This window comes from Blennius ocellaris (assembly GCF_963422515.1).
Source record: "Blennius ocellaris genome assembly, chromosome: 20".
In the NCBI taxonomy this organism is placed as follows: Eukaryota; Metazoa; Chordata; class Actinopteri; order Blenniiformes; family Blenniidae; genus Blennius; species Blennius ocellaris.
In genome coordinates, this window is record NC_137669.1 from 16,352,347 (window position 1) to 16,380,027 (window position 27,681).

The 27,681-nt window shown below is 43.2% G+C and overlaps 1 protein-coding gene across 1 annotated transcript; it reads left to right on the forward strand.

The window, feature by feature from the left end:
- Positions 1–27,462, forward strand: celf3a (cugbp, Elav-like family member 3a; the record flags this gene model as incomplete). Its single annotated transcript, XM_080516195.1, has 11 exons — positions 1–145; positions 2,188–2,270; positions 15,417–15,465; positions 18,461–18,589; positions 21,312–21,391; positions 23,002–23,145; positions 24,406–24,550; positions 25,719–25,778; positions 26,395–26,499; positions 27,094–27,237; positions 27,335–27,462. The coding sequence occupies 11 exons, from the start codon at positions 1–3 to the stop codon at positions 27,460–27,462; spliced, it is 1,212 nt and encodes a 403-aa protein (XP_080372321.1).
- Positions 27,463–27,681: the final 219 nt, after the last annotated feature.

Consider the following 27,681-nt stretch of genomic DNA (forward strand, 5'->3'; position numbering starts at 1 on the left):
ATGAAGGAGCCTGATGCAATCAAGCTCTTCATCGGGCAGATACCCCGAAACCTGGAAGAGAAGGATCTGAAGCCCATTTTTGAACAGTTTGGCAAAATCTATGAGCTGACGGTGATAAAGGACAAATACACGGGGATGCACAAAGGTAAGGAGCAGGAAATCTCTGAAAGCCCAGCATAGGGGTGTGGGAGGGTGGGGGTGGGGGGTGAGGGGGGGGGGGGGGGTAGTGTTGATTTTTAATTTGTGTGACGTTGAGGGAAAGTGGGGACAGGAAAGCTTGTAATCCCAGCAGTTTCTCCTACGTCTCCTCCAGCGCTTGATTGAATTTCCAGTAAATATGAGTGAGGTTAAGTAGCTTCTCATTGAGCTGATGTCACTTTGAAACATCCTTAAAGACCCCCATGAGACCAAACACCCAATGTACCCCCGACTTAAAGAGGTAATCTGATGCACGGTTGGTGGTCTGTTCACTGGTTATAGACAGTGTCCTTCCCTCAGAAAATAATCCATCACGAAAGATGTTAAAAAAAGATATTGTAATGGGGCTGATCATGCTTTTTTTTTCTTTTTTTTTTTTCTTCTTCTTTTCATCAGCTCTTTATCGGGCACTCACTGAAGACATGGTGCATTTTCACTCTCAGGGGTTAATAGAGGATTATTCTACAAAATAATTGGAGTCTGCTTTAAGATGCACAATTACATCACCTAGACAGTCGCATCGATTTCAAAGTGGCATAAAACTGCACCGATTTGACTCTTTCTTGTTAAAATGTTCTTCAAAGCAGCTCCAGTTTTCCCTAAAGATTTCCTATACAGATTTGTTTACGACTGTTCTGATGTACTGTGCGGTATTATTTACAAAGAAGTACGCCAAATGCGACCTTTTACTCGTGCTATGTGTATGTTTAAAAACCGTAGAGTGCCGTTTGTCGTATATTTCAGTTATATGCCTCATTGTATTGCACCATTGCGATCCTTTTTCAGGTACATTGATAGGATGTTAGATTTAGCATCCTGAGCAATTACGAGGTCGAGAACGAAGCAAACATTAGATTGAAAACCAATCCGCCCGAATCAGTCTTCTGTGGAAATTGCCAACTTGTACAACAGCAATCGAGGTTTAGAAACAACAGTAATATTGTCAAACAAGATGGAGCACAAACTTAATCCACAATGCTACATCGTAGATTTATAAGTATTTCTCTATGTTTGTGCTCGACAGACAAATTTAGTCAGACTAAATCCGCGTATGTAATAACATGTTGGTCAGATTTTCCAGCCTGGACTGTAATAACATTAGGAGCACTAGTTTTACAGTTTCAATTGTTGGTCAGGGCTCTCCATGATGCTAAATGATCATCAACAAAGAGGTAGAAGTGTAAGATCAATCTTCGAAAAGAGTATTTTGTCAGTCAATAATTGCTTTCCCGTGGCGATATCAATCAGTTTAAAAGTGTGGGTTACCACCCACTGCCACCAATCTCGCTCGCATGGTGAAAGTGGGCCTCTGTTTTTTTTTTTTTTTTTTGGAAGAGGAATCTCAGCGGGCTCCGAATCCTGTTTGACAGATGGACTGAAGCTTGAGAAAGTGATCTAAGCTAAACAATGATCCTTACTGTCATTTCTAATGCAAATCTGAGCACAGCAAAACAAAGGCCTTTCTGGATCCACACGAACCATCAGTCATTTGGGAGACGTATGGGCCAGGTGGTATCAGTCCGCTAACACCTATAACACCTCTTCTGCATATATTTACATATTCATGATTTGTGGTCGCCCTAAAGGTTAATGAAGGCCTTTCTCTATTATGTGGGACTGCATACATTTTGCTTGAACAGCGTGATATTAAATACTCATTCAGACTGCTTGTGTCTGTATAGTCGGCAGATATTATGTTTTAATAATCCCATACATCATTTGAGCGACTCAACAGAGTGACAGGTGTTCATTGTTTCCATTTCCATTTGCTTGTGAGTTCAGTCCTGGGCCGTATTGAGGAAATCCGAACACACAATTGTTGTCAGTCCGCATCATTTCAATGCCACAAAACACGCGTATATCACATGGCACTTCCATAATGGGACAGTAATGTTTCTGTCTGCATGCGTCGAGGGGAGATGCGATAACATGACGCCGTCAAGTCAGATGTTATATAAAGCATATGAACGTCTGAACATTTGTCTGCAGGATGTGCCTTCCTGACATATTGCGCACGTGAGTCTGCCCTCAAAGCCCAGAACGCGCTGCACGAGCAGAAGACACTACCAGGGGTGAGTGTGTGGCTCTATTTTCTTTTTTTCCCCCCCCTTCTTCTTCTGTGGCTTACATCTATATATATAAAAGGAACAGAGTAACTGGCAGGCGAGGCGATCTGAACACACACACACACACACACACACACACACACACACACACACACACACACACACACACACACACACACACACACACACACACACACACACACACACACACACACACACACACACACACACACACACACACACTCACACGTGGATGCACTGTGACACAGGAAAATTAACCGAGTTTGACGTGCGGGGTTGACTTCCCCCTTTAGCTGATATGCACCAATAAAGGTCAGAGGCTGCTCTCCCTCTTATGTTTCATATGTGATGCATCCAGACATATACATCCACTTAAGGCATGAGTCATCTCGCTACATGTCACGGGTCGAGAGAGACAGCTATGAGGCTCGCTGCCGGAGTGACTTTGCCACTTCTTATTCTCTTTGATGTTTCTCTTCCTTTCCGCGTCTGCGTCTATGCCCCCCCCTTCTCTCTCTCTCTCCCCCCCTCTCTCTCCCCCCTCTCTCGCTCCCCTCTCGCCCTCTCTTTCCATCCATCTCTCCCTCTGAATTCTAATCAAAGTTAAACCTAGCTTTATTAGCATAGCCAGGCAGCAGGTGTGCTGCCAAATGACATTTCCAGAGCTAAATATGACATGACAGCCGCGTCTCTATAATAACCAACTATATGGGAGACAAGGCGACAAGGCAAGGAATTACTGAGACAGAGTGTGCTCCCAGACTTGCTGCTGCTTCCTCTTTTACTAACAAGGCTTTACCCCTGTTTCCTTTTTTGTTATTTTGGTTGAAATCTACATCATTCACTCCCCCCCCCCTGTTCGCCTGAATGACAATTCATGACTGTAGTTTTTTTTTTTTTTTTTTTTTATTTTATTTATTTTAAGCGAAAACAGAAGAAGCAGGGCTTGAAACAAAGAATTAGGATTGTTTTATTTTATTAAATTTTTTGAAAAAGAAAAACAAGATAGGCCCCTAAGCTCACCATTTGAAAAATGATGTTGGCGAAAATGCTTTTGAAATGTATTCATTTTTCAAACTAGCTGATTGACGGCAAATCAATTAATCAATAGTTTTTCCTGCCTTTTTCCAATCAAACATGAATATCAGGTTTTTTTTTTGTTTGCCTCATGTAATAGCAAAGTGAATATTTTTGTGTTTGATATTGTAACCTCGCACACTTAATGTTGATAAAAGATTGAACTGTTTTGTATTCACATTGAAATACTATTAGAAAATATGAGTGCATGTTTGTATGAGGACTACAACACCTTGATTGGATCGGTACCTTCTATAATATTGACTGTTGTAACGTTGCGCAACCTTCTTGTATGTTTTATTGTGCAAGCGCTTGCTTTTTGCGAAAGAAATCATTCTTTTGTTCATCATTTTTACACCACGAGCAGCTTTTACCTATACAACCACCTCCTACATTTTAAAATTGGCTTTCAATAAATATGGACACAGCAAAAGCAAGAGGAAAAAATCTATCCAACACATTCTGTTGGCGTTGTACCTCCGTACATATATGCACTTTTTAACTGCTTGTGTTTCATTAGGTTCTCAGAAAAAAATGTTTCAACAAAATCTAATTATGATTCACATGAGGAAATTAGTGTAGATTGTTCCTTCGGGCACAGAAATTGACTCATGCTGTACTCTTGTTTCTGTGAGGCGCACAGAGACCAGATGCCACGTTTTTAAAGCTCAACCTACGTCCGAACTAAACATGTGACTCTATAATTGTATAAAATATTAAAGTTCCTGTCAACAGACTCACAGTTAAAGCTTTAAAACACTGTCATCATGGGCAAGGGGCGGGGTCACTGACACGGTTTGGGGGGGGGGGGAGCACGGCGGTATTAAGAGTGGCAACAAAAAGAAATCCCATTGTTAGCGTGACAGTACGGTGACCCTGCTGACCTCTCGCCGGAGATCAGCGCAGGGCCCGACGTGCCTCCTGCTAAAGCCCTCGCCCCCCTCGTGTCTCTGCTCCTAACGGCTCTCCACCTCACAACCTCTTACCTCTAAGCCGTATGGAACAAGCTAAACCCTCCCGTGTTCAGCCAATCCTTCCCTGCCCCCACCGCCCCTCTCCCCCGCCCTCGCCAAGAGAAAAGGGATAAAAAAAGAAAAGAAAAGAAAGAACAAAAACCATCTTATTAGCTCCGTGCACGCCCACACGGACAAGATCTGCTTCCCACCCCTGCCACCAGCTGTGGTGTAATTGTCATCTAATTGCACCTGCACTGCCAAAGAATAATTAACTTTGGCATCTCATGGCCAGGGTGGTACAAAAGAAATAACATGATAGCAATTACAGGACCGAAGAGAGAGCTTAAATGAAAGCACACCTGAATGTGGAAAAAGCTGAAAGATGTCATTAACTCTCTTTTATTTTGTAGCATTTTTTTTTCTTTTCTGGAGAAAAAAAAAAAAGAAAAAGAAAGAGGCCCTATATATCTTCTTCTTTTTTCTTTTTTTTTTAACCTTGCTGTTATACAGATTTTTTTTCTCCCCTTGCTCACAATGAAATGGAAGAAAGCAGGAAAAAGAGCGAAAGAGAAAGAAGTCGAGAAGGGGCGAGCAGATGGTTGTATCAGAGTGGCACCTGGCCTTGTGTTTAATTTCAGGTGAGAGAGTCCGACTCCGAGTGAGAGGGGGACGGAGAATGTCAAAAGCACATTCAGCTCAAAGCGAGGAAAGAAAGTGAGAGAATGGCAGAGTTGGGAGGGTGACAGAGAGAGAGAGAGAGAGAGAGAGAGAGAGAAAGGCAAGAGCATTAAAGCAGATTCACAGTGAGTGTGGAAATGGAGGTCTGAGAGAGAAAAGATTCTCCTCCTGAGCTGCACTCATTCTGTCCTACTTGGACATCTTGTACTCATGTCCCCTCCGTTCTTATCGCTTCATCTCTGTACTGTCTCAGGCCATTTGTCTGGCCCGGTCAGCTGTTGTGTGGCTCATACAGACAATAACATTTCCATTATGCACCATTAAATGAAGCCTTTTTTTTTTTTTTTTTTACAAGGCAGCCTTTAAAACACTGAAGCATTCATTCAACTGCAGTAAATAAACACACCGGCAATGAGCTGAAAGTGTTACTGGAAAGACGAAGATCAAAGCTGATTCAGAACTATGATAAAAATGCAGAACCGCTTTAAAGTAATTTGTCTTGTTATTCATTAATTTCTAATGTGCATATCCCCTGTTCTGTTAGATTTATTTTACCATAGTCAAGTTTATTTGGATTTAGGACTTTGAGCTTTGGAAAGTTGTGATTAATCTGAGAAATAGCTATTTCTCTCACAACCATAAAAATCCTTTTCAAGTGATAACACTCATATTCTTTTCATAGAAACGTATTTAAATACGTCAAATCGCTGCCTCCGTAGTGTCAAAGTGCTTTGTAGTCACATTCACCCATTCTGGCACACACTCACACAACAACCGTGGCAGCTGCCATGGAAGGTGGTCCAACTCCACTGGGAGTAATTTGGGGTTCAGTGTCTTGCTCAAGGGCGCTTTAACATGTGGACAGGGCATCAACCTCATTGGAAGGCAATAATTTATACGAATTTATTCATAGAGAAGAGACACTTTTTAGTTTGTAATCTTTCTCATTAAAAATCCTGTAAACAACTACAGTTATGGAAAAACGCATTTTGTTAAGCAAGCAAATGGAATACATAGTGTTGGTTATGAGACTGAGTTTTGTTTAAGGTGAAATGTTTCACTGTACCTCATCTACATTCAACGCTCAGGTTATCTCTATTGCATGGACTCCTGCTCTTTGACATAAGACCCCAGATTTGACGGCATAAAACCATCGTCACAATCCTTTCATCCCAGACGGCCAAAATCTGAGAATCTTGAGAGTCTTGTTCAGTTAGCAAAGCATTACTTTACACTAATGTTCACATCTGCTGCTTGTTTCTCTCCTGTTGAGCACGGAGAGAAACGTGAGTGACTCGTGACACCATCTTGTGGTAATAAGTGGTGTTACAACAGTGGATGCATTGCGATTGTTTTGACAGACACGTAGAAATCTTTGAGGCAGCGTTCTGTTGTTGTTTCTTCACATTAGGTTGATGATTCATATCAGTTCTAATAAAAAAAATTGCCTAATTGTAACTTTAAGCATAACTGTCTGAAAATAATCTCACAATTCAAAAAGTAAGCTTCCCTGAATGGGGGAGATCAATACAACCTCAATTTCTGTTCAGTAAATACGAGGCTGCTGTCATAACGGTGGACACTCTCTTTCATCTGCTTTCTACCATAAAATGATAAAAGCCAGTCTTAAGTCTTCTTTTTATATCGTGTTGGAGCAGGATTGGTGAAGACAAGGCTCAGGGTTTTGAGTAACAGCGAAACATGTGAAGCTCAGTAAAATAATGTCACACGGAACATAGTGTTGCGAGCTGAAGGTTCAAATAAGTGTTTGGGGGCTGATGTAGAGAAAGATCCGGAGCTAGCTGGGGAAAACTTTTCTGTCACATTTTCTTTTTTCAGAGGTAGTTTCAAGACTTTATCCCGTGCGACACAGGAAAAACAACATATTATGAATTGCCTGCTGACTATGGATGATTGTAAAGCACTCGGCAGCTCAAGAACTGGATACCACCATTCCCTCAGAAGTTATTAAAGACCGAAAAAAGAAGGGAAACAGTGTGACTCTGAGCTGAGGTACCAAAATCTGCCTCCCAACACTTCAGCAGCTCACAGATTAACATTTCCTCTCCTGTTTTCAGCCTCTTACGTCAAACCAAGATAACCAGCTGTCACCTGCGCTTCATATATTCTCCACAAAACCATATTGATCTTCCCAATCTAATTTTGACAGGAAAGTGAATTAGTGCATCTATTTAAAATCACTTCCCCCTCTAATACAAGAGGAAAATAAATGGTCTGCTGCCGTCCTGAAGCTCATATCTGCTTCAGTAGTCACAAAATATATGACTGCTCATCAACACTTAAAATGAATATTTGCCACAATGCCTCACCGTTCATTTAAAACCTAATATCTAAAATTATTAATTATAATATGTGACTTTAATAGTGAGACTGTGCCCCAAGTGAGAAAGTAGCTGTTTATGTGAATATTTGCATGGGGGAAGGGAGGGCAGGTGTTCGCTCTAACACAGTTTAATGAAGGGTGTGTGTGCGTGTGTGTGTGTGTGTGTGTGTGTGTGTGTGTGTGTGTGTGTGTGTGCGTGTGCGTGTGCGTGTGCGTGTGCGTGTGCGTGTGCGTGTGCGTGTGCCTGTCTGTTTGCTTCCGCGTGTGTGTTTCCGTGGAGAGTACACGTCCAAAGATATGGATGGGTGGAAGTTTGCAGAGTTTATTATGGGCTCCTCTCAGGTTTCTTCATTCACTATCTGCAGTGTGTGCGAGAAGTGAAATCTGTGCTGCGAGGCCTTCTATGTTTAAGCTGCAGTACCAGAGGAAAGAGCCCTCTTTGAGAGGAACATCTGACTAAGCCTGACATTTACTCAGACATAAGGACTCAGACGGTGCAGACAGAGGGGTTTTGTCAATAGTCTGAGAAAAAAAAAAAAATGCATATGCTAAATATAGCCCAGGCTTTTTACGCATGCAGGATATGAGATAGGAAGTAGTTGAGCAGAATGTTGTAATTTGTGCCCGTAATGTTTAAGCAAACATGCTGCTGTAGACACACATGAACGACTGCGGGGGGGATGTTGGTGATTTCTCATATACCTGTTAGGTTTTCACACCTTAATACAGTGTGGAGTAAAAGAGTAGAAAAGTGACAAATAAGAGGGGGGGTGGTGGGGGACAAAAACACAAAGTCGGTGCTGGGGCTGGTTCCACTGACAGCTGTTATGACATGAACATGAGCACGTGACCCGTGACACGTCCTTCCATTCCTCTGACAGCGAGCAGATAAAGCCTCGCATCCATATGTAACCTATATCTTGATGTCTGCTCGTCGTGTGGATGGTGATGATCGCAATTAGCGCGCCTCGCAGCGAATGTGCTCACTTGATGAATCTATCTGGAGTTAAGTGTGCGCTCATGCGTCCATTCATTTACATATGCATGCATATGAATGTGCTGTGGGGATGGCGCAGGACAGGCTATGATGACTGACAAAAAGAGGAAGAAAAAAAAATGGCTCGTCCTCTGTACGTCACTCCGGGACGACTGTAATGATGGATGCAGATTGGATTTGCGGAGGTGGTAAATGGGTGTGAACTACAGAGGAATTGGATAAATGAAGAAGGGGGGGAAATAATGATTTGATTTGGGGGAGGGGAGAAAGAAATGAATGAAAGTTTGATATAATGGCAGAGAGGGTGAAGGGGGCTGGAGGTGCACTGAGGCAGTGTGTTTATCAGCTTAAACACAGACATCTGTTACTGAGAAATTGGCTGTTTTTTGGGGGTGTTGGGGGTATTGGGGGTGTAGTATAGACCAAACTCACTAAAATAGAGGGAAGCTGTTGTCTCAGAACTCATTAGGCACTTTGAACTTCGGTGCGGCACCGATTATCTAATGAGCAGGCAAATACACGAACTGTGGTGCTTTTTAATGCGTGTAAACTGTTATGCGAAATGTGGGACACGGCCCTCCCCCCCTCTGTACGCGCACACATACACCAAAAAATGTGCCCGTGATTCAGTTCTTTCCCCTCTCTGCTCTACTGACTCGAGTCAAACAACACTTGACATGAATATTTAACAGTCAGAAGAGAAAAAAAAAACAAAAAAACCCCAAAAACAATTGGAAGTCAACCCAAGTGTTGTTAGAAATTTACTCTTTGATATTCAGTTTCTTCACTTTGAAGGATTTTTGTTGGCTGTCTGACAAAACGGCTGAGCGTCAGCCCTGAGAGCTGTCAGCTTCGCCTTAAAGCCGGACGGACTAGTGAACCCTGTAAGAGCAGGAGACAACACGGGGAAGCAGCTTTGGCACTGAAAAGCAGCTTTGACACTTAAGACTGGGACATTGATTAAATATTATTGAACTGTACAGGCATTGTGCTGTCAGTCTCTTTATGTTTGATTGATTTAGTGAGTGGCTGGATTCAGGGGAGGGTTGAGTCTCTCTCCTCTTTGTGTAGTGTGTGGTGTGTGCGTGTATGTGTGTGTGTGTGTGTTGTGTGTGTGGAGAAACATTCACAGTCCGTACTTGTGTACGTCTGCTATTCTGTCTCTGCCCTTTGTTCCAACTCTTTGTGCGAGCGCATAATCATTTGCGTCCATTTATCTCCTTTTCATTCTTTCCTTCATTCCCTCCCTCTTTTTTTCTCCCCCCGTTGTTGTCTGTGAATATACCAATTTCCACCTGTGTTGCTTCCTTTCCCCCCCAGGTGAATTCACAAGTGTGTCTCAAGCGTAAGTGCATTTTGCGATGAGAAGGCGGTGGATGGAGAAGCGAGGGAGCAAAAGCAGCAGAGATGGGAGAGGAACAGAGGGGAGGGGGGGGAGGAAGAGGAGGAGGGGGGGGGAGGAGGAGGAGGAGGAGGAGGGGGGGAGGGGGAGGGGGGAGGAGGGGGGGTGGCAGGTTGATTACGGTCGCAGGTCTCGTTGCCTGGAGACGGCTGGGACGAGGGATGCCAGGTTGCTAGGCGACCAGCACGATGCAATGACCAGCGCTGTGTGATGGAGCGGAGGCAAGGCAAGGATGGAAAATTGTCTTTGTGCCCCCCCCCCCCACCCCCACCCCACCCCACCTAACCAAACCCAACACAACCCCCCCTCCCCCTCCCCCTCCCCCTCCCCCTCCCCCTCCCCCCTCCCTCCACCCCTCGAGCTCTGCCTCCATGGTGTAAATGGTCTTGAAAGAGTCGGGGTGATGGTCTCTGCTGATATATTTACCATTCAGAGTAGCTGCTTTTTTAGGGCAGACAAGTAGAATGGATTGAAATTGGAGAGAAAACAGGCGGCATAAATGTGTCACCCTCGCACAGCAGCGGCAGCAGCAAAAGCAGTCTGGAGATTTAACAGCACCGGCTCCGCTGAGCTGGAAGTATAGAGATAATCATCTGCTTTGCGATTCATAATAGAAAGGCGAGGAAAAAATGTCATCATCCATATGCTTTACTCACATGGACGCTCAACGCCCCTCGATCTCAAACGCATTTATGTTGCTGGAGCACAAATTTTAAAACGGATAAGCCCACCTCAGAGAACATGAAACACTTTAATCCGAGGTTTACCTGCCTTTTTTTTTGGTTCATCCTCCTTATATGATGTGTCGGGTGGCATTTCCTGTGCCAAAGTCTAAATTAATAGTTATCTTGATGCTGGCTCTTTTGACTTTCTCCCATAAATTCATTAGCTCACACCTTTGTAAATCACACACCGTGGGGGGTGCAGCATGAGAACCAGCTTATGCAAATCCTAATTTTTAACTTGTCATGCCTCCTTCTCTCTGCTCACTGTAGATACTGAAAATAAAACCATTCTGTGTCAAGCATACTTGCCAACTGCCTGATTATTGTTATATTTCCTTTCCCAACCCACCCCCCAAAGTTATCTAGTGCCCCCCCCTCCAGGCACACGCCACACTTTAAAAACCGCTGCTGTGGTGGATACAAATGCATTTATGTGGTAGTGAGTGCCACTCCTGAGTGGGGGAGGGCCATGCATCAAGGCGAAAGGGTCGGGCTGTGATTTGATTGGATAATCTATGCATTTAATATCTCATAATCCCTGGTGAAATCCCCCGCGGCATCGCAGAAAGAAAAGATTAAGTATGTGCGGATGTGTGCTCATGTCGCTGTGACTGACGGGAGCAGACTGAGTATTGTGCGTTTTCACTCTGTGGCTGCATGTCTACAGCTGTGACGGGGAGCAGGCGGCCCACGAGCCGCATGCAACCCCCCCCCCCCATACTCATCATCTGGGGCCCCCAAGCCGATTTCCAAGATTCCATGAATTATTGGTTTCATAGGTGAGGGGAGGAGAAAGGTGCCTTCAACCGTGGCTGAAACCGATAGCAATGAGAATGTTCTGGGAATGTTCGTCGAATTTAAAGCATTATTTATACAGATTAAACCCCCCCTTCACACACACACACACACACACACACACACACACACACACACACACACACACACACACACACACACACACACACACACACACACACACACACACACACACACACACACACATATGCAATGACATTTGTGTGCCCCTCACAATGATGAAAGTTGCCCATCCCTGTTCTATAATATCGGTGTGTTTGAAGACCGTGTGCTCGGGGAGAGACGGCGAAAAACAATAAATCAAATAGCAAAAACACACACAGGTAAAATGAGTTGTTGATCAGGCACGTTTAGTTTTTTTTTTTTTCCTGTGTGTTGTCTGCGCGCAGTATGGGACTGTTTTTGTAAACAAGCCTAAGAGAGAAAAGGGAGGGGAGGGGAGCAACAGGAGGAGGAGGGAAGAGCAAATTACTGTAAAGTGTGCGTTAGTGGTTGAGGCTTAGAGCGAGATATTTTTCTCCCCGCTTCTGCATCTGCTCTCGAGGCAGCGTCAACATTCAACAGGCAAAATCGCTCCCTCCATCTTCCCTTTCTTTTCCTTCCTTGTGTTTGTCGTCTTTGAATTTTTTTTTTCCCTCTCCCCCACCCTTTTTTTTTTTTTTTTTCCCCTCTCCCTCGCTCTTTCTAATCCCTCTATCTCCTGACCTAGAAGCACCCTTTGTCCTCCTCGTTTGTTTTTCACCCTGCTCCCTCTCCGGCACGGTGTTCCGAGCAACCTTGTTTACCTGATGTGGGGTTCTCATCATCATCGCCGTCGTCATCATCATCGTCGGGGGTTGTCATGACGATGGCCATGTGAGCGTGGTCTTCGTCAGAGCGTTCGGGGCTGGTTGCCGAGCCGATCTGAAGTGGCACAGCCTTGATGGCCTCCACTTCTCACTGTTTTCCCCTCTTATATATTCCAGCCCCAATCTCCCGAGCCATCTGCCGTACTTCTCCTTATCTCCACCTCGGCCTTCAGTGTTTGTCTATACAGCGGCAGCATATGGGCCCAGGGACTTTCTGTTAATAACCATCGTTCGGGCATACTCTCTGAATCAACATGACCACATAAACTAATGCCATGACTCTCTTACATCAGCTCGGATTACCTCACTTAAGTGTGAGGTGAATTATCTTTTATGTCTCTTTCAAACGATTCTGTCTGGCTTTATTGCCGATTTTATGGGAGAATTTGTCAGCGTGTATTGCTTTTCGAGACGTATAGCAAGTACAAAATGGGATACCAACCGTAGAGGACAGACCTGCAACATGTTTTCTGTGTTATCGATAAAAGAAAGCCGTTCCCGTCGCCAGATCTGATCATTAAATGACAATTTACTTTGTATTCATAATCATCAGCTTTAAAATAATTTGCTTAAAACAGACATTTTTGTAGTAGTTATGATACTAAAACCACTATAGCCACCACTCAAATAGGATAAAATGCATTACTGGTTGTAAAAACACTAAAGTAAGAACATATATATATATATGCAGACAAGGTGAGAAGAATTACGTCATAGTCAAACAACAAGAAGCAAGAAATGTCTGTACGAAAGTGTCCTATAGTGTTCAAATCTGATTTGTATTTTATAATTATATAGCTTTAGGCGTGTCATAAAGCAATACACAAATGTTTCAAATTACCTACATTATGATGAAAAGATCCAGGCTTCTAGACTGAACCTCCTGAAAATATTGTCAATCTGCCGCACAACATCCACATGATTACAAAAAGCTGAACAAAGTGTAGTCTGCTATTATAAACAAAGAAGTAAATCAGCTGCAAATATGAGCAAGATGTTTGTCTGAGAGTCTGCTGTCCCTGTGTTGGTTCCCGAATAGTTTGTTATATATTTTCAATTCCATGTCAAGTCTGCTGTCTTTAATATTGTGATTTTTGTTGTTGTTGAGGTGTGTACATATATAAATGCCATGATTTTAATGTGGGGGAAAAAAGTCCACTATCAGATATTATTAGAGGGCCCTGGGTCTTAAGGTGGTTCACCTTCATGTACTTTGCAGTCTGGCTGTCCTACATTGAGACGTCTGCTCTGATAAGAGACGGCTTGTACCTCCTGTAGCTGTGAGTTCAGGGAACTTAGAGCAACTAAAGTGATGCTGTTGAAACACCTTGGATTTCAGATTCAACCTAAAGTTTTTTTGTTTTTTTTCCATGGATGGAGTGAACATTAGGGGAGACAGAGTGAGATGGAGTGAAATTCAACCTGCTGTTAAGTTAATTTATTATAGAAAAGTACTTTCTTTTTCATGATGGTGTCATGATATTATTCAGTTAAAGGCATGTTTTATATAATTATCCTTAGTTGAAAGGAAAATGAGCTGATATACCTAAAAAAAAATGTTTTTAAATATCAGCATTGCTAGAAAAGTCAAATCTCCCATATGTGTAACCTCCACAAGTAGCTGTTGCTGGTGTGCAAATTTCTTAAGAAACCACTGAGGGGGGAAAAAAAGTGTTAAACAGCAGACGGGAGAAAATGAATGAATCCTGTCACCATAACATTAGTGATGTTTATTGAACGCCTCACTCTGGGTACATCTGCTTTTAGCATGCAAGCCTCATCAGCATGATGTTATCTTCGCTGCAGCACAAAACTTTACCTATAATTTAAACTAAAATTGCTATTCACCGCCTGCACGAGCGGGCCTCCATTTGCTTGACTGATTGGATGATGGTTTTGAGTCTTTGCTCCGCATTCTACTCCATCATTCCATTAATTGGTGCAATCAATTGAACGCTGGCGTCGGGGAGACTCGGCAGCAGGTGCTTTTTGGTATTTCACCTGGTGGCGGCGGTGACGCGACGGCGAGGGCCACGGTGTTTTTGCTCATGCCGGTCCTTGGCTGCAGGGGTGGTGGCGACCGATCGATGGCGTCTCCTGGTGACCGATCAGAGCGGATCAATCAGTGACACGGGATCAGTGACTGGCTGAAATGTCAGACGCTCCATAATTAAGACCTTCATTAAGCCACAGTTAACAGTGTCACTCTGTTGCTCTCACACCTCCACTCATCATCTCCCCTCCCCCTTCCCTCCATATGCTCTCTTCCTCCCCACTAAACCCCCCCCACCCCTCCTCGTCCCACCCTTCTCCCCTTTCTGCCCTCGCTCGTTCATTCTTTTCTTCATTTCATTCAATACCTCTTTTCACCATTTCCATGCTCTATACATTTGAAGGACAAGCTGCCAAGGCACTGATGTGTGCACAATTGCACATAAGGGTTTCAGTTAAATAGATGTGGGGGGGGGGGGGGGGGTGGAGAAGTAATGCATTTTAGCAGCTTGTCTTTGGCTGAATTATTTAAAAAGGTTATTAAATTGTTCACATGTTGTGAGTTCTTCCTTTTTCCCCCATCATTCTTTTCTGTTACACGTCCTTTTCTCACCCCGCGTATGTGTCCTTCTCTACATCTCTGTCAAGCTCTGAAATCTCTGACTGTTCTAATGCCGTGTGCTCCTTTAATCCAGATTAGCTGGCGAGTGTTCTTAATCTTATCACTTCCCCAATCCCGCGTGGGTGTGTGCTTTTCCTGGTTTTGTGTGATAGGGAGAGAGAGAGCGAACGATAGACGGCAGGATTAGAGCAGATTCTGAGAGGCGCGAGAGGGAGAAAGAGAGAGAGGGAAGGTGGTGATGAGAGAAAGAGAGACTGTATGACAGTGCAAATGTAATATCGCACATATCAGTGTCAGCCGCGGCGTGCTGGAGTGGAGCTGGCCGAATAGAGGAGACGAGAGGAAATTAGTGTGTAAATAAAGGCGACTGGAGTGCCGGCCAAATTCACAATAAACACTCATACAGGCACAAACATGCCCCCTGTTTTGTTCCATCAGAGCATTTACATGAAGGATTACAGCAACCAGAATACACATGGAGATAATCTGTTCAATTTGAAAAATAGCAGGGAGTAAATTTGATTAAATGCCACACTGAAATTAAAATCACTGCCTGTTTTTTTGTTTTTTGTTCTCAGCAATGTATTTGTTTTTTTTTGTTGTTGTTCTTTTTTCCTGCGTTGATCACGACTCCCTCTGACCTGTATTTGACCCGACCTGTGCTGTCTTTCCAGATGAACCGTCCGATCCAAGTGAAGCCGGCAGACAGCGAGAGCAGAGGGGGTAAGAGACACCTGTCCCCACCTGGACGCACAGCACCTGTTCAAACACCACCTCCACACACTGGGCGCCGTTTATAGAGATAAAAGAACAATAAATAAAGTTTAAAACACGACGTTGATAGCGATCTTTTGGATTTGGAACAATCCAAGACTTGAGTCATCTCCCCTCTGGGATCATTCAAGTATTCTGATAATGATGGAACTAAAATATCCAACACTGTGAGAGGAAATTGTGTTCAGAGTCGAGTTTCACTCTCGAAGCACGAGATGCAACGTCCCTGTTCCACTGAAATTTTTTAAAACACATTTATATGGCGTGTTTTATGGTTCCGCAGTTTTGGTCACCATGTTAGGAAGATGCGTTTTATTCTCCCTGTGGTAAAAAAAATAATTAAACTTGAGGGAGGGGGGGGGGGGACTGGAGAAAAGAGGAGGAGTATATCCCCTCATCCTCCCGGTGAATCACACCCCGCCTTTTCGGTTGGACCGCCAAAAATATCTGCGTTAACAACTCTGCTAGGGTTGTGATGACACTGTGATGTGTGAGGAGGGTTTTTAGTCGTTAACCCTTTACTGCACAAATAAAGTAGACCCAATGAAGCCATGGTTTTAACTGCTTCCTGCTTTGACAGCCATGCGGTTATTGAATAGCTGCCCACCAACATGAAGAGGTTGGTCACGTTGACACCAGGCGAACAAGTTTAAAATCTGATGCTGATCGGAGCACAGTTAACGTGCAGGACGTGCTCTTCCCTCCAGAGTCAGCTTGGATATTTTGATGCTGTCCGACTACACCTGTACATTTCACACTGTGCGCAGCGTCTGAAGCCATAAGGCAGCATGATTAACCTGCCATGGATGTGCCCAGCTCTGCTGGAAATACGTTCTCGCAAATTCTAATGAAGATCCCCCTTGCTTTGAAACATGATCAATCCGTCTCTCGTGTTTTAACCTTATTGAGCTCAGTTGTGTAAGTCAAAGCTTTTCAAACAGGTGTAAAAACCATCTCGCGCCATTTCTGACCCGTGCGTTTGCTTTGCAAGTCGGTTTCAGATAAACCAGACAATTAATTGCACTCAGGTCTGTAGTAGGAGGGAATTATTTATATATTGCTGTTTGTTTTTGTTTTTTTTAAAGAGTGCCAAGTTTAATGGCACGGGTTGGTGTCACTGAGCTACATCAATCTAAAAACATGAGGAAAAACAAAACTCGCTGGAGCTTCAGTAGCTCCTCTGTCTCACATGCTAAGCTGTTATTTTTTGTTTAAATGGCGCTCTGCGCCGCATCACTCAGGATGTCCTGCTGCTGGAAACGCTCTGATATCTGAGTCGGCATCCAAGGAATAATCCAAATCTTCATTTCTTTTTTTTTTTCTTTTCTTTTAACGGCATCCTGTTTGCAATAATTTGTTTCACCACAGCTTCACATCCCACAGTGGGAAGCGCAGGTGTAGATGATAAAATTAATGATGGTTGAATTCTATTTAGCTGCCTCACTTTTAGGATCCTGGTATTGTACACAGTGACTCATTGTCATGCTGTGACCAAATAATAATATCCACTGTGAAGAAGGTTCAACTTTTCAACAGTTTGTCCCGAGACTTATTTCAAGGGCCTGAGGGACGTGTTTGATATGTTTTAGCTCATTAAAATTCATATATAACATGCTTTGTTGGGCACAGATGGCATTAGAAATCCAATACTCCTGTTTCATTTCTGCTGTTAGGGCCACCTTGCAGAGATAAATTTGCACACAATCAAAGTAAAGTGGAGCAATTATGCAAATTCTTGGGATTTCTCTCAATATTTTTTGAACTCATCAAGAGTAGCTTTTCATGATTTGCTCTATGAAAATATCCTAAAACATCCTGAAATGATCTATGAAGCCACCCTTTAAACCCATACGCTGTCTGAAAGATTATCTTAGTGTTTTAGTGTACCGGCTTCAAGATCTGCGGACCGCTGCCCAAGCCCGAGTCCATGCAAGTGCTTGTAATTTGTCATCAGCCTCATTGTCTTGCAGGCTTCTGCCGGGTGCACATACCCCTATAAAGACATCCCTGACAAGCTGACACTTAACTACCTTAGTTGTTTGAATAAGACGAGTGAAAATACATTAAAAAAAAACAACACAATATGCTCTCTTAATGCTTTCACAGCTTCAACTGATTTAGTTGCAAGAAACTCTTAAAGTTATGAATCTTAAAGCATTGCCCTGATGGTCAAGGATTTTACATGCTATTCTTTTTACTGTGACGCTTTTCATCCTTTCACATCCATCTTCCACATTGAATCACCATACTGATAAATAATGTCTATAAGACTACCGTTCGGGCACGAGATTTCCAACCAAGGCTCACTCGTCTGTCCACGCCACTGACTGTCAAGCCATATGCGAGTGAGCGATGTCGACATTGTTCACCGTGACTCTGTCGCATGCTGTAATTCTCTGGCGCTTGATTTCCATGACACGCTATAATCACAAAGAAGCGGCAGGCCGGATAGTCTGGTAGAATGAAACAATGACTCTCAGCCTTTTGTGTGCTGCTGGAGAATAAAGTCTGCGGGAATGTAAGGCGTTGGTGATTTGTAGTGAATGGGCTCAAACATGCAGAAACACTGGTCTGATCCATCACAGACGGGGACAGAAGGAGCAGCTTCTCTGACAACGCAGAGGGTGACAAACATTTGAGTCACAGCCAGATGCTGTTTGTTTGTTGTGCTGCTCATGTTGCCGCACTCTGGTGGCGCCGCCGAGTAACGCAGGCGAACCAACAGTCCTGCTATGGAGCAGCTTATTGCACTGTTGTTGTCCTCTGTTATTCATGCATGTACAGTGACATGGCACTTCTCCCCTCTCCTCCCCCCCCTCGCCGTTCATATCACCTCCATCGTGAAACAATCCCCCCCCCCCCCCTCCCTTCTTCGGCCTCGCTCACATCATCCACACATGATCCTGTGTTCTCCCTCCCACCTTGGCGTTCTCCTTCCCCTTAGAAGACAGGAAGCTGTTTGTGGGCATGCTGGGGAAACAGCAGACGGACGCAGATGTGAGGAAAATGTTTGAGCCCTTCGGGAGCATAGAGGAGTGCACGGTTCTCCGTGGGCCTGATGGGACCAGCAAAGGTAAGGTCACGTCATAAATAGTCACAAGACTCATTTCATCAAATAGAATACAAAGCAAAATCCCCCCCCCAAAAAAATTTAAGCTATGAATTTCAGGATTTTATTATTTATATTATTCTTTATATTTTCAGCTTCTAAGTCATGAAAATCAAAGTAACAAAATCTGTTAAGATCAAACGTTTTCCTTATGTTTTATTGAAGAAGCCTATAATCGTCACAATCAAAGCAATCAATATGAAGCCTTACGTTTATGAAAATCAAGAATTAAACAGGATGTTTCACAGGAAAATAGGCACACAAAAATGACGTGACAACATACTGTATTGTGTCGCTGACATATAACAGATTCTGATCTAAAAAAGATGAATTTTCACAATTTATTTTGTCTTAACTACACACAATTAGCTGTATGTAGCATCGCTCTGCTAGAAAAGTGTGAAATTGTAGTGATTTAAAACTCATTTTATTCAAATTCAGTCTCATTTATGTATTGCCAAATACACACAATTATCTGATGGCACATAGCATTTCAATAAAGGAGAAAAAACCCATTTCATACAAGCAAGTACAGAGAGGAAAACGTCCATTTAACTGAAACAAAAAACACACACCAGCAGATCCGGTTAAGACCGGGACGCAGAACGACTCACATTAAACTAATCAACTTATCCCGATGAGGGCAGGAACCACAGGTCAGGAACTTTTAGCTCTGTGATCACAGACAACTGCGGGAAAATACAAAGAGATTAATGAAATTAATGAGATACAATAGTCACATAAATGCGCAGAAAGCAAAGATGGTACAAGGCTCAAGCTCGCTAAAGAAGATCTCTGGGGAGTCTAAACCTTTAGCATGTTAACTTAGGAAATGGTTCAAGGTCACTATAGCCCCCGCTAACTAAAGACAGAATAAACATGAACATAAAGTCAGTGTGAGCCTCTAGAAAATAAAGTGGGAGTTGAATCTATAATAAAGGAGCCTGAGAGCCGCCCTGTCATTGAATAGATGCAATAAGAGGTAATGTATGATTTGATTTGAAGTTTCATGGAGCTTCATCTTCTTCAGGTCTTCCACTTTTACCATACAGACCTGGAAATAAGTCATGAATACTCTTTGTGCTTTTTTTTTTTTTATTCCAAAATAGCTAAAATAGTAAAAAGCATTTCAATATAAGACTTTAATTTTTTTTTTTTTAAAGAAAATTCTGTTGTATTGTTGTTAATAAGTCAAATAAAGTAATTAAGGACTTAATTATAATAAACCAAGTCTCATATGATTAAATGAAAAAAGCAGCAAGGTCTTGTAATTTTTCTAATCAATTAAATCTAAATCACTCTCTCATCACTTTACCAGTACATTTAAGTGTCCATAGAAGTGAGATTTGATTAATAAGAAGTCAATATTTACTTTAAAAACTATTATAAAATGATTTTAAAATGAACTCAAATGAATTCTTCGAGAGGAAAATTAAACAATCGAAACACGAGAAATCTGAGTTTGTGTTTGAAGCGTAGCTGACTTGGCCCCTCTGATGGAAACCAAACCTCCACAGTGCAGAAAACAGAAACTCCGAGAAAACCCAGGCTTGTGGGTTTTGCTCTGTAATAAAGAGGCAATATCTCCAGAGCGCTCATAGTCCAGAGAAAATGATGAAAAAGCTTCTGCTCGCTCCATCAGAAAGCCATAAACACAACAGTCCCCCATGACTCCCTGATTGTTCCTCCATAGTGCCCAATAATCCGCTTTGCTGTGGAAAGTGTGTAGATCGATCAGGAGGAGGAACGATACCAGGCATCCTGTGAGGGCCGACTTTTAGATTTTAGCATCTAGCTTTTTGTTTTTAGAATTCAGGCTGTCATGAGAAGCTCCATTTTTAATACTTTTGACCACTTTCACAGCCTTTTATGGGGTTTTAGTCGTATTAGTGGAGGCTGAAAGTGAAAACATTGTTAGCATTTTCCAACACCTGCATCAATATTCAAATTACACTCGAGAAATGACTTCTGGAACGTTAACAGCAGATGTGTATGTGATTTAAGAGAAAGAGAAAGAAATTTGAAAGCACAGCATCAACGTCATACACTGAAAGTGTCATTTGTTCATATCGTCGCCACAGACGACAGACGTCGACTGCGTTGCATGCGGCCCGTGTCAAAGTTTTGTTTTCGCGGCGTCATTTCCAGAAACGCCTTTAAACAAGTACCCCGTTTAGTCTCGTAGAAAGAGACAGTTGTAACTGGACTCCAGGTGTAAAAGTGGTATTGACTTTGCTTAAGTGTTTGTATTTGTACCCCGCACTACAGCGCGCTCCCGTTGCATGATAGAAATAAACGACTATTGTCACTAACAACAGCGCTAATGATATTTGCCTTGTAAATCAAAGTCCGCCGACAGTTCAAACACAGATGCTAGATTCTTCTGCGTTTGTTGCATGAGGCATGACTAATAGTGCAATAGGTTTTATGGGTCATGGCTAATGATGCGTTTGGTGGTTTATGGCCTGTGATTGATGAAGCAATGAATGTTCTGTGGACCACGTTTAATGATGCCACGGTAACTGATGAAGCGCTGGATGTAAGACGGCTTCTAATGTATTTTTAAAGGCAGGTAGTTTTGCTATACTGGGTGCGCTGCTTGTGTGTCACACGTGTGTGAGTGTGAGTATGTGTGTGTGTATGTGTGTGTGTGCGGCCGTGCTTAATGGTGTGTCATTTCATGTAGGGTGTGCATTTGTAAAGTTCCAGAGCAACGCAGAGGCCCAGGCTGCCATTAACGCCCTGCATGGGAGCCGTACTTTACCTGTAAGTTTACACACACACACACACACACACACACACACACACACACACACACACACACACACACACACACACACACACACACACACACACACACACACACACAAACACACAAACACACACAGGTTAATTTTTTGGTTTGAGACCTGAAAAATATTGAATAACCAATTCATCAATTATTATTAGAGAATTACAATGGGCCTTCCTTGTTTGATCCTAAACCGCGATTTCATCTTGATCTAATTGAGAAGTGTAGACAGACACAAACGCACCAAAGATTATCATATTAACACAGAAAATTAGAGCCTGTCATGCCTTTATCGTCCGCACTCGTTAAAAATTCACAGTGCCTGAGAGAAAAGTAAATGAATCCGTGCATTTAATAATTGATCAACATCTCTGGCTGCTATAACCTTAAAAAGAAAAGATGGTAACTGTGGATCAGACCTGTGCAGTATTCAGGGCCGTATTTGGAGCCATTCTGCCTCAGAGAGCTGAGTCACTTCAGCGATATACCCTTAAGAGATCATTACACTTTTATTGAGTTAAAGTCTGGGTTCTGACTGGGGTCACGACAAAAGGTGGATTTTCTTTGTTTGAAGTGGATCTGCAGTGGATTTACTTGGAAGTTTAGAGTTGTTATACTACTTCAACCATCCGTTTTTTTTTTTTTTTCCTTCACCGAGCTCCACCTGCCACCCTGACATGATCATGGAAAATATGTGCAGCGGCTGCAAAGCGAAAACCCTCACCACCTTTCCTCTTCTGTTAATCTTTAGCCTTCCCACTTCACACAACATTTGTGAAAAGCACCGCAGACCTTCATGGCTCTTTAGGTGCACAGCTCGGTGTTTTTCTGGTGTTTTTTGGAGCGCAGCAGCTTGTTTCCTGCAAATGCCCCGTGCTGCCATGCGCCCTGATCCGAGCGTTGCAAAGCCATGAAGGTAGATGTTAAACAGTCACAATGGTTGCGCTCACTGATGCACTCGCAGTTTTGCCTTAGCTGGACGCCCACCTCTGCACAGAGCCAACACAGTACTAAATCATCTGCATCTGACTGTGGACTGATGAATTTGGAAAAGGTTGGGTTTTTTTTCTTTTTTTCTTTTTTAGATTACATTGTACTCCTCTCGAGCTCCATGCAAATCAGCAATTCTTGATTGTGGGATTTATTTATTTTTTCACAAAACAGCAAACTCAGGAAGTCGGCTCAGCGTCAAACTACACCTCCAATCATTTTTCATTGTTTGAACTCCTGGTTTAAGGACTCTGAGCTGCAGCAGTCTTTTCCTCTGGATTACACTGTGAATGTATGAATCATGTACTCAGTATGAACACCTTATTTTTGGTTGAAGCATTACCATCCTGTTATGCTTTATTTCTAATTTTTTATAAAGTTTTTAAAACATGATAAACCTGAGACAATAAGATATAGCCAGACGAGACGTACATTCTGCTGTTATTAGCTGGTGAGCCTCTGCGTTTGTGAAAAGCCCCGTGCGTCACGTCTTGACCCGACTTCATCTTGATTCTTTTTTTGGATGCTGAGACGCGCGTTGACGTGAAAAGCTTCAGACAGATGGAGTCATTGAGTCTCCGCGTCTCCTCTGCAGGGCGCCTCGTCCAGCCTGGTGGTGAAGTTTGCCGATTCCGAGAAGGAGCGAGGACTCAGGCGGATGCAGCAGGTGGCCTCTCAGCTGGGTGTCATCAGTCCCATGACCCTGCACCTCGGGGCCTACAACGCCTACACGCAGGCCGTGAGGAACACACACACACACACACATACACAAACACACAGACACGTTTGTTCAAAGGTCGATATCTTTTTTGTTTTAGTTTATTTCCACGGTAACTTACAGATAAAATTACTTTAGTGTAGTTTAGTTTGTTTTCCTGTCAGCGATTTTAACTCAGCAGCCATATTTGCCTTGTTGGGAGGCTAAATAGATTGAGATCATGAACCTTACAGATTTGTCTAATGAGATGCATCCTGTGTAACTTTATCCATCTGAGTGCATACTTATTGCCTGCAAAGTGCATTCGCATGACAACTGGCAAATTGGTCCTGCAGGAGAGAATCGACTGCATTGAGATGACTTGATGTTTTCTTTGAGTAAACCAAAGCCTACCGAAGCCATATTGGTTTGTGTGTGTGTGTGTGTGTGTGTGTGTGTGTGTGTGTGTGTGTGTGTGTGTGTACACACACTCAAAAACCAACACGATTAACTCCCAGTCACTGATATGTGTTTCATATGCTTTAAAGAAATTTAACGTCAATGCTACATTTTAATGGTAAAAATTGCACATAAAAGCAAATCGCTGCTTTTGTTGTAGTTAATTGACCGTTCACAGCAAATGGCTTCAGATTTGCCTCATTTACAGTTGTTCAATTTGTGACACTTAAAGGAATTTGACAGTGTTTTTACTCATGATAAATGTGTAAAAATATATATTTTTTTGCAGACCTAATGTAGCTGAACAAAAAAAAAAAAATCTACCAATAAACCAAATTTAAAATGTTTTATGTAAGAAAGATTTATGAAAGCTGGAGAAAAACCCCCACAAACCAGACGCAGAGCGTACAGCATGATGTATAGACTGATAGATCGGCCATAATTGCTGAATGCGACCATGGTGAAGCGGCGGCTCTGTTTTGCAACAATGGAGGCTGCGACTTGGAGGCTCCGTCTTGTAAAGACGGCTCTGTCATGTTGCAGTGCTCAGATGTCCCCTTTAAATTGAGTGCCATCATAATTGCATTAAATAAATTTTTCTCATCTCACCGTTAGCTGGTCAATAATGAAAATCTGGAGCGAGTGAGGCAGCTGCAGTCGCCAGACATCGCCAGCCGAATGTGTGACGATGAGACTTCTCAGTTTGTTTGCATATTCTAAAGTTTGTTTTGGGTCCCTGCACTTCTCAAGCATGAGATTATGCTCAGGGGGGGATGCACACAGAGAGCGGTAAACATCAAACATCCTCCCCTCCACCTCTTCATCTGTTCCCTTTCCCTCCAGTTGATGCAGCAGCAGGCCTTGGTGGCGCAGTCGGCCTACCTCTCTCCCGTTGCCACGGTGGCGGCCGTTCAGATGCAGCAGCTCGCCGCCCTCAACCCCAGCAGCATCATTGCCACACCGATTGCATCCATCACCCCGTCCTCAGGTAATGAGAGGCAGAGATGTCTGGCCCAGGCCAGCCTTGATTAGATTTCTGTTTGAAATATGAGGATGGATACACAAAGAGAGGCGCACCCAAGAGGACAAAATTAGAAACATCTATTTTGTTGTTGTTGTTTTTTTTTAGTTTTTGCTTTTTCTGGCTTTTATGATGACATGAGCCATGCTACCTTCTGAGCTTAAAGGAGCAGGAAAAAATAGTTCATTTAGAGCACCATGTACCAAGTTAATAACTCTTTTAAATCAATTTCTTTTTTAAATTTGGTATTAAAATCATTTGTTTTAAATGTTATTTTACTTGTTAAAATCATGTGTTTTTGCTCTGGATATACAGAACCTTCATAATAACCCTTTACTGCCATGCACCAGCATAACCCAAAGGTACTTTTTTTTGTGTCCTTGTATCCGTATTATATCAAAGCTGATGGTGCAGAGAGCTGGAGCCAGATCCCAGATCACTATGGAGAAAAGGCAGGGTACACAAGGACACACTGCGAGTCCATCACAGACAATTCACCAATTATTCCAACAAGCGTTCTTTGAATTGTTTGATTAAAGTGCGCCTCAAGAACACCCATGCACGTGGAGGCAGAACATGCAAACAATGGACATAAACCCTTGTGTTTCTCTTCTAAAACAATCCAAGAACTTTTCGGAAAACTATGTAGCTGGGATTAGCTCTAGAACCTTCTATTGAAATGGGCTATACTAGAGCCAATGCAGGAAACAAGCTTCAAATAAGAAGGCTCTGTATTTTCCTTCAAAATGTCTGCAGGTACCAGCACTCCACCCTCCATCGCAGCCACACCCGTTCCTGCCCTGCCTCCACCCATCGCCGTGAACAGTTACGCCTCCGTGCCGGCTCCCCCCAACGGCCAGTCAGCCACAGAGTTGTACACCAACGGAGTCCATGCCTATCAAGGTACAGACGTCCGAATAAAACCATGACTGCGTGTTGCTGTCATATAATATCCGTCCACAGATTCACGGGCTTCCTGCTCTCATGCGCAACAGAGAGGGCCTAATTGAGAGGAAATGATATGTAACCGAAGCACTAAATGTTATTTGGAGCATGATGATGTGCCCCAAATAGCATTTAGGATTCTTCTCTCATGCTTTACGCAGCTGGTAACCATGTGTTTGCTGTGTCACAGCTCAAAGTCCCGTCCTGGACCCCCTGCAGCAAGCTTACACAGGCATGCAGCACTATACAGGTGAGCCTGGGAGCTTTGGAGCTTTCACTGTTTACTGCTTTAGTCAATGACACCAGTGCGATAAGCTATGGAATGTCCTTTTATTTACATTTTAAATACGGATTGCATTAACGTGTGCTGTTGCCGTCAGCATTTGATGGGGAAAGAGAAAATGTGGGAAATTCGCATCTATTTCAAATGTGCAACCAAACAAACCACGAACGCTCAGATTGTTTCACCTCCAGCTCCCACAAATGAATTCTCCGCTGTGCGGCTGCAAATGTAAAACATTTTATATGACATAATAAAAAAGCCCGGTTACATTACCTTTGCACTCCTCCGACTACTCATTACTGTGTGCGTGAAGTATAAATTTGCATCTGAAGTCAAAATATGCACATACATTCCAGACTGTAAATAACCTTTAAAAGTATAGAGTGTACTCATTACGAATTACATGTAGAACATCTCAGCAAATCTTTGCGTGGGGGGTGGGGGTGGGGGGGGGGGCTGCTCTGTCAGTTATTGTTCAGAGAGAGAGATTAATCTGCAGTTTTCTGCCTGCCTGCCTGCACTCTGCTCACTTGTTCCTCTTCCTCCTCCTCCTCCTCCTCCTCCTCCTCGTCCTCTTCATCAGCCACCTACCCTGCTGCCTACGGCCTGGTGGGACAGCCGTTCCCCCACCAGCCCACACTGGTGGCTCAGCAGCCTCAGCAGCCTCAGCAGCTGCAGCAAAGAGAAGGTAAACAGTAACCGTCCTGCGTGGATGTGGAATTGTCGCCGTCGTACTACAATTTACACATATTTGATATCACAGGCATGTGTGCCGGAACACACTTTGACTAGTCTTATAGTTCCTGTCCTTTCTGTGTTGTAAATAATTTCTGTGTGGTGTGGAAATGCGGTGCGACGGCTACCTAGAAGTGTGAAGATAGGGTCAAATGATGTTTACTTTCACTGCTGAGCAGCCTGTTCAATGTTTTTATTAATTACATATGAAAATTCTCTCTAGCGCCATGGTCAAATTCAGTGAGATTGTGGTTTATTAAAAGTAACACAGAAATAGTGTTTTCAATCAGTCAGATTATTCCTTCAGATTTTGTCAAGACTTTTATGTTATGATGTTAAAATAATGTTCAAATAAATACAAAGATAAATGGTTCTGAAAAGGTTCTGAACTGACAGATGCTTCATGTGTGTTTCACTTTATTTAAAGAGAATTGCACATATCAACTAACTTTTTGTTGCTGTTTTTCAAGTGGTTCTTCATTTACCGCCGTCCCTGAATCTCCCGCTTCTCTTCTTGTTTTGTCTCGGGGGTTTTCCGTGCGATCAGGTCCTGAGGGCTGCAACATCTTCATCTACCACCTGCCACAGGAGTTCACCGACTCGGAGATCCTGCAGATGTTCCTGCCCTTCGGGAACGTCATTTCTGCAAAGGTCTTTGTCGACCGGGCCACCAACCAGAGCAAATGCTTTGGTGAGTCGAAGTCCTTTGATTGAGACTTTTCCTCATCGTATGTATTTGCTCCATTTTGAATGTTTGTTGTGCTTTGTTTTTTTTCTCCCCTCCTCAGGGTTTGTGAGCTTTGACAACCCATCCAGCGCCCAGACTGCCATCCAGGCCATGAACGGCTTCCAGATCGGCATGAAGAGACTGAAGGTGCAGCTGAAGAGGCCCAAGGATGCGAACCGGCCGTACTGAGGGAGGTGAGTGACTGTTTATCGACGTGTTTGAGGAGATGGGCAAGGCCCGGGAGGGGGGGGTTGACTGACAGCGGGAAATTTGTGCGAGAGTTAAGGAGACAGACTGAATGTAATTGAGGGCTGAGTATGTAAATGGATACCTCTCATGTGGAACTGAAAAAGTCAATAAGTCTACAGTAGATTAACTTTAATGAGGTGGAACCACTAAAAATGCCAT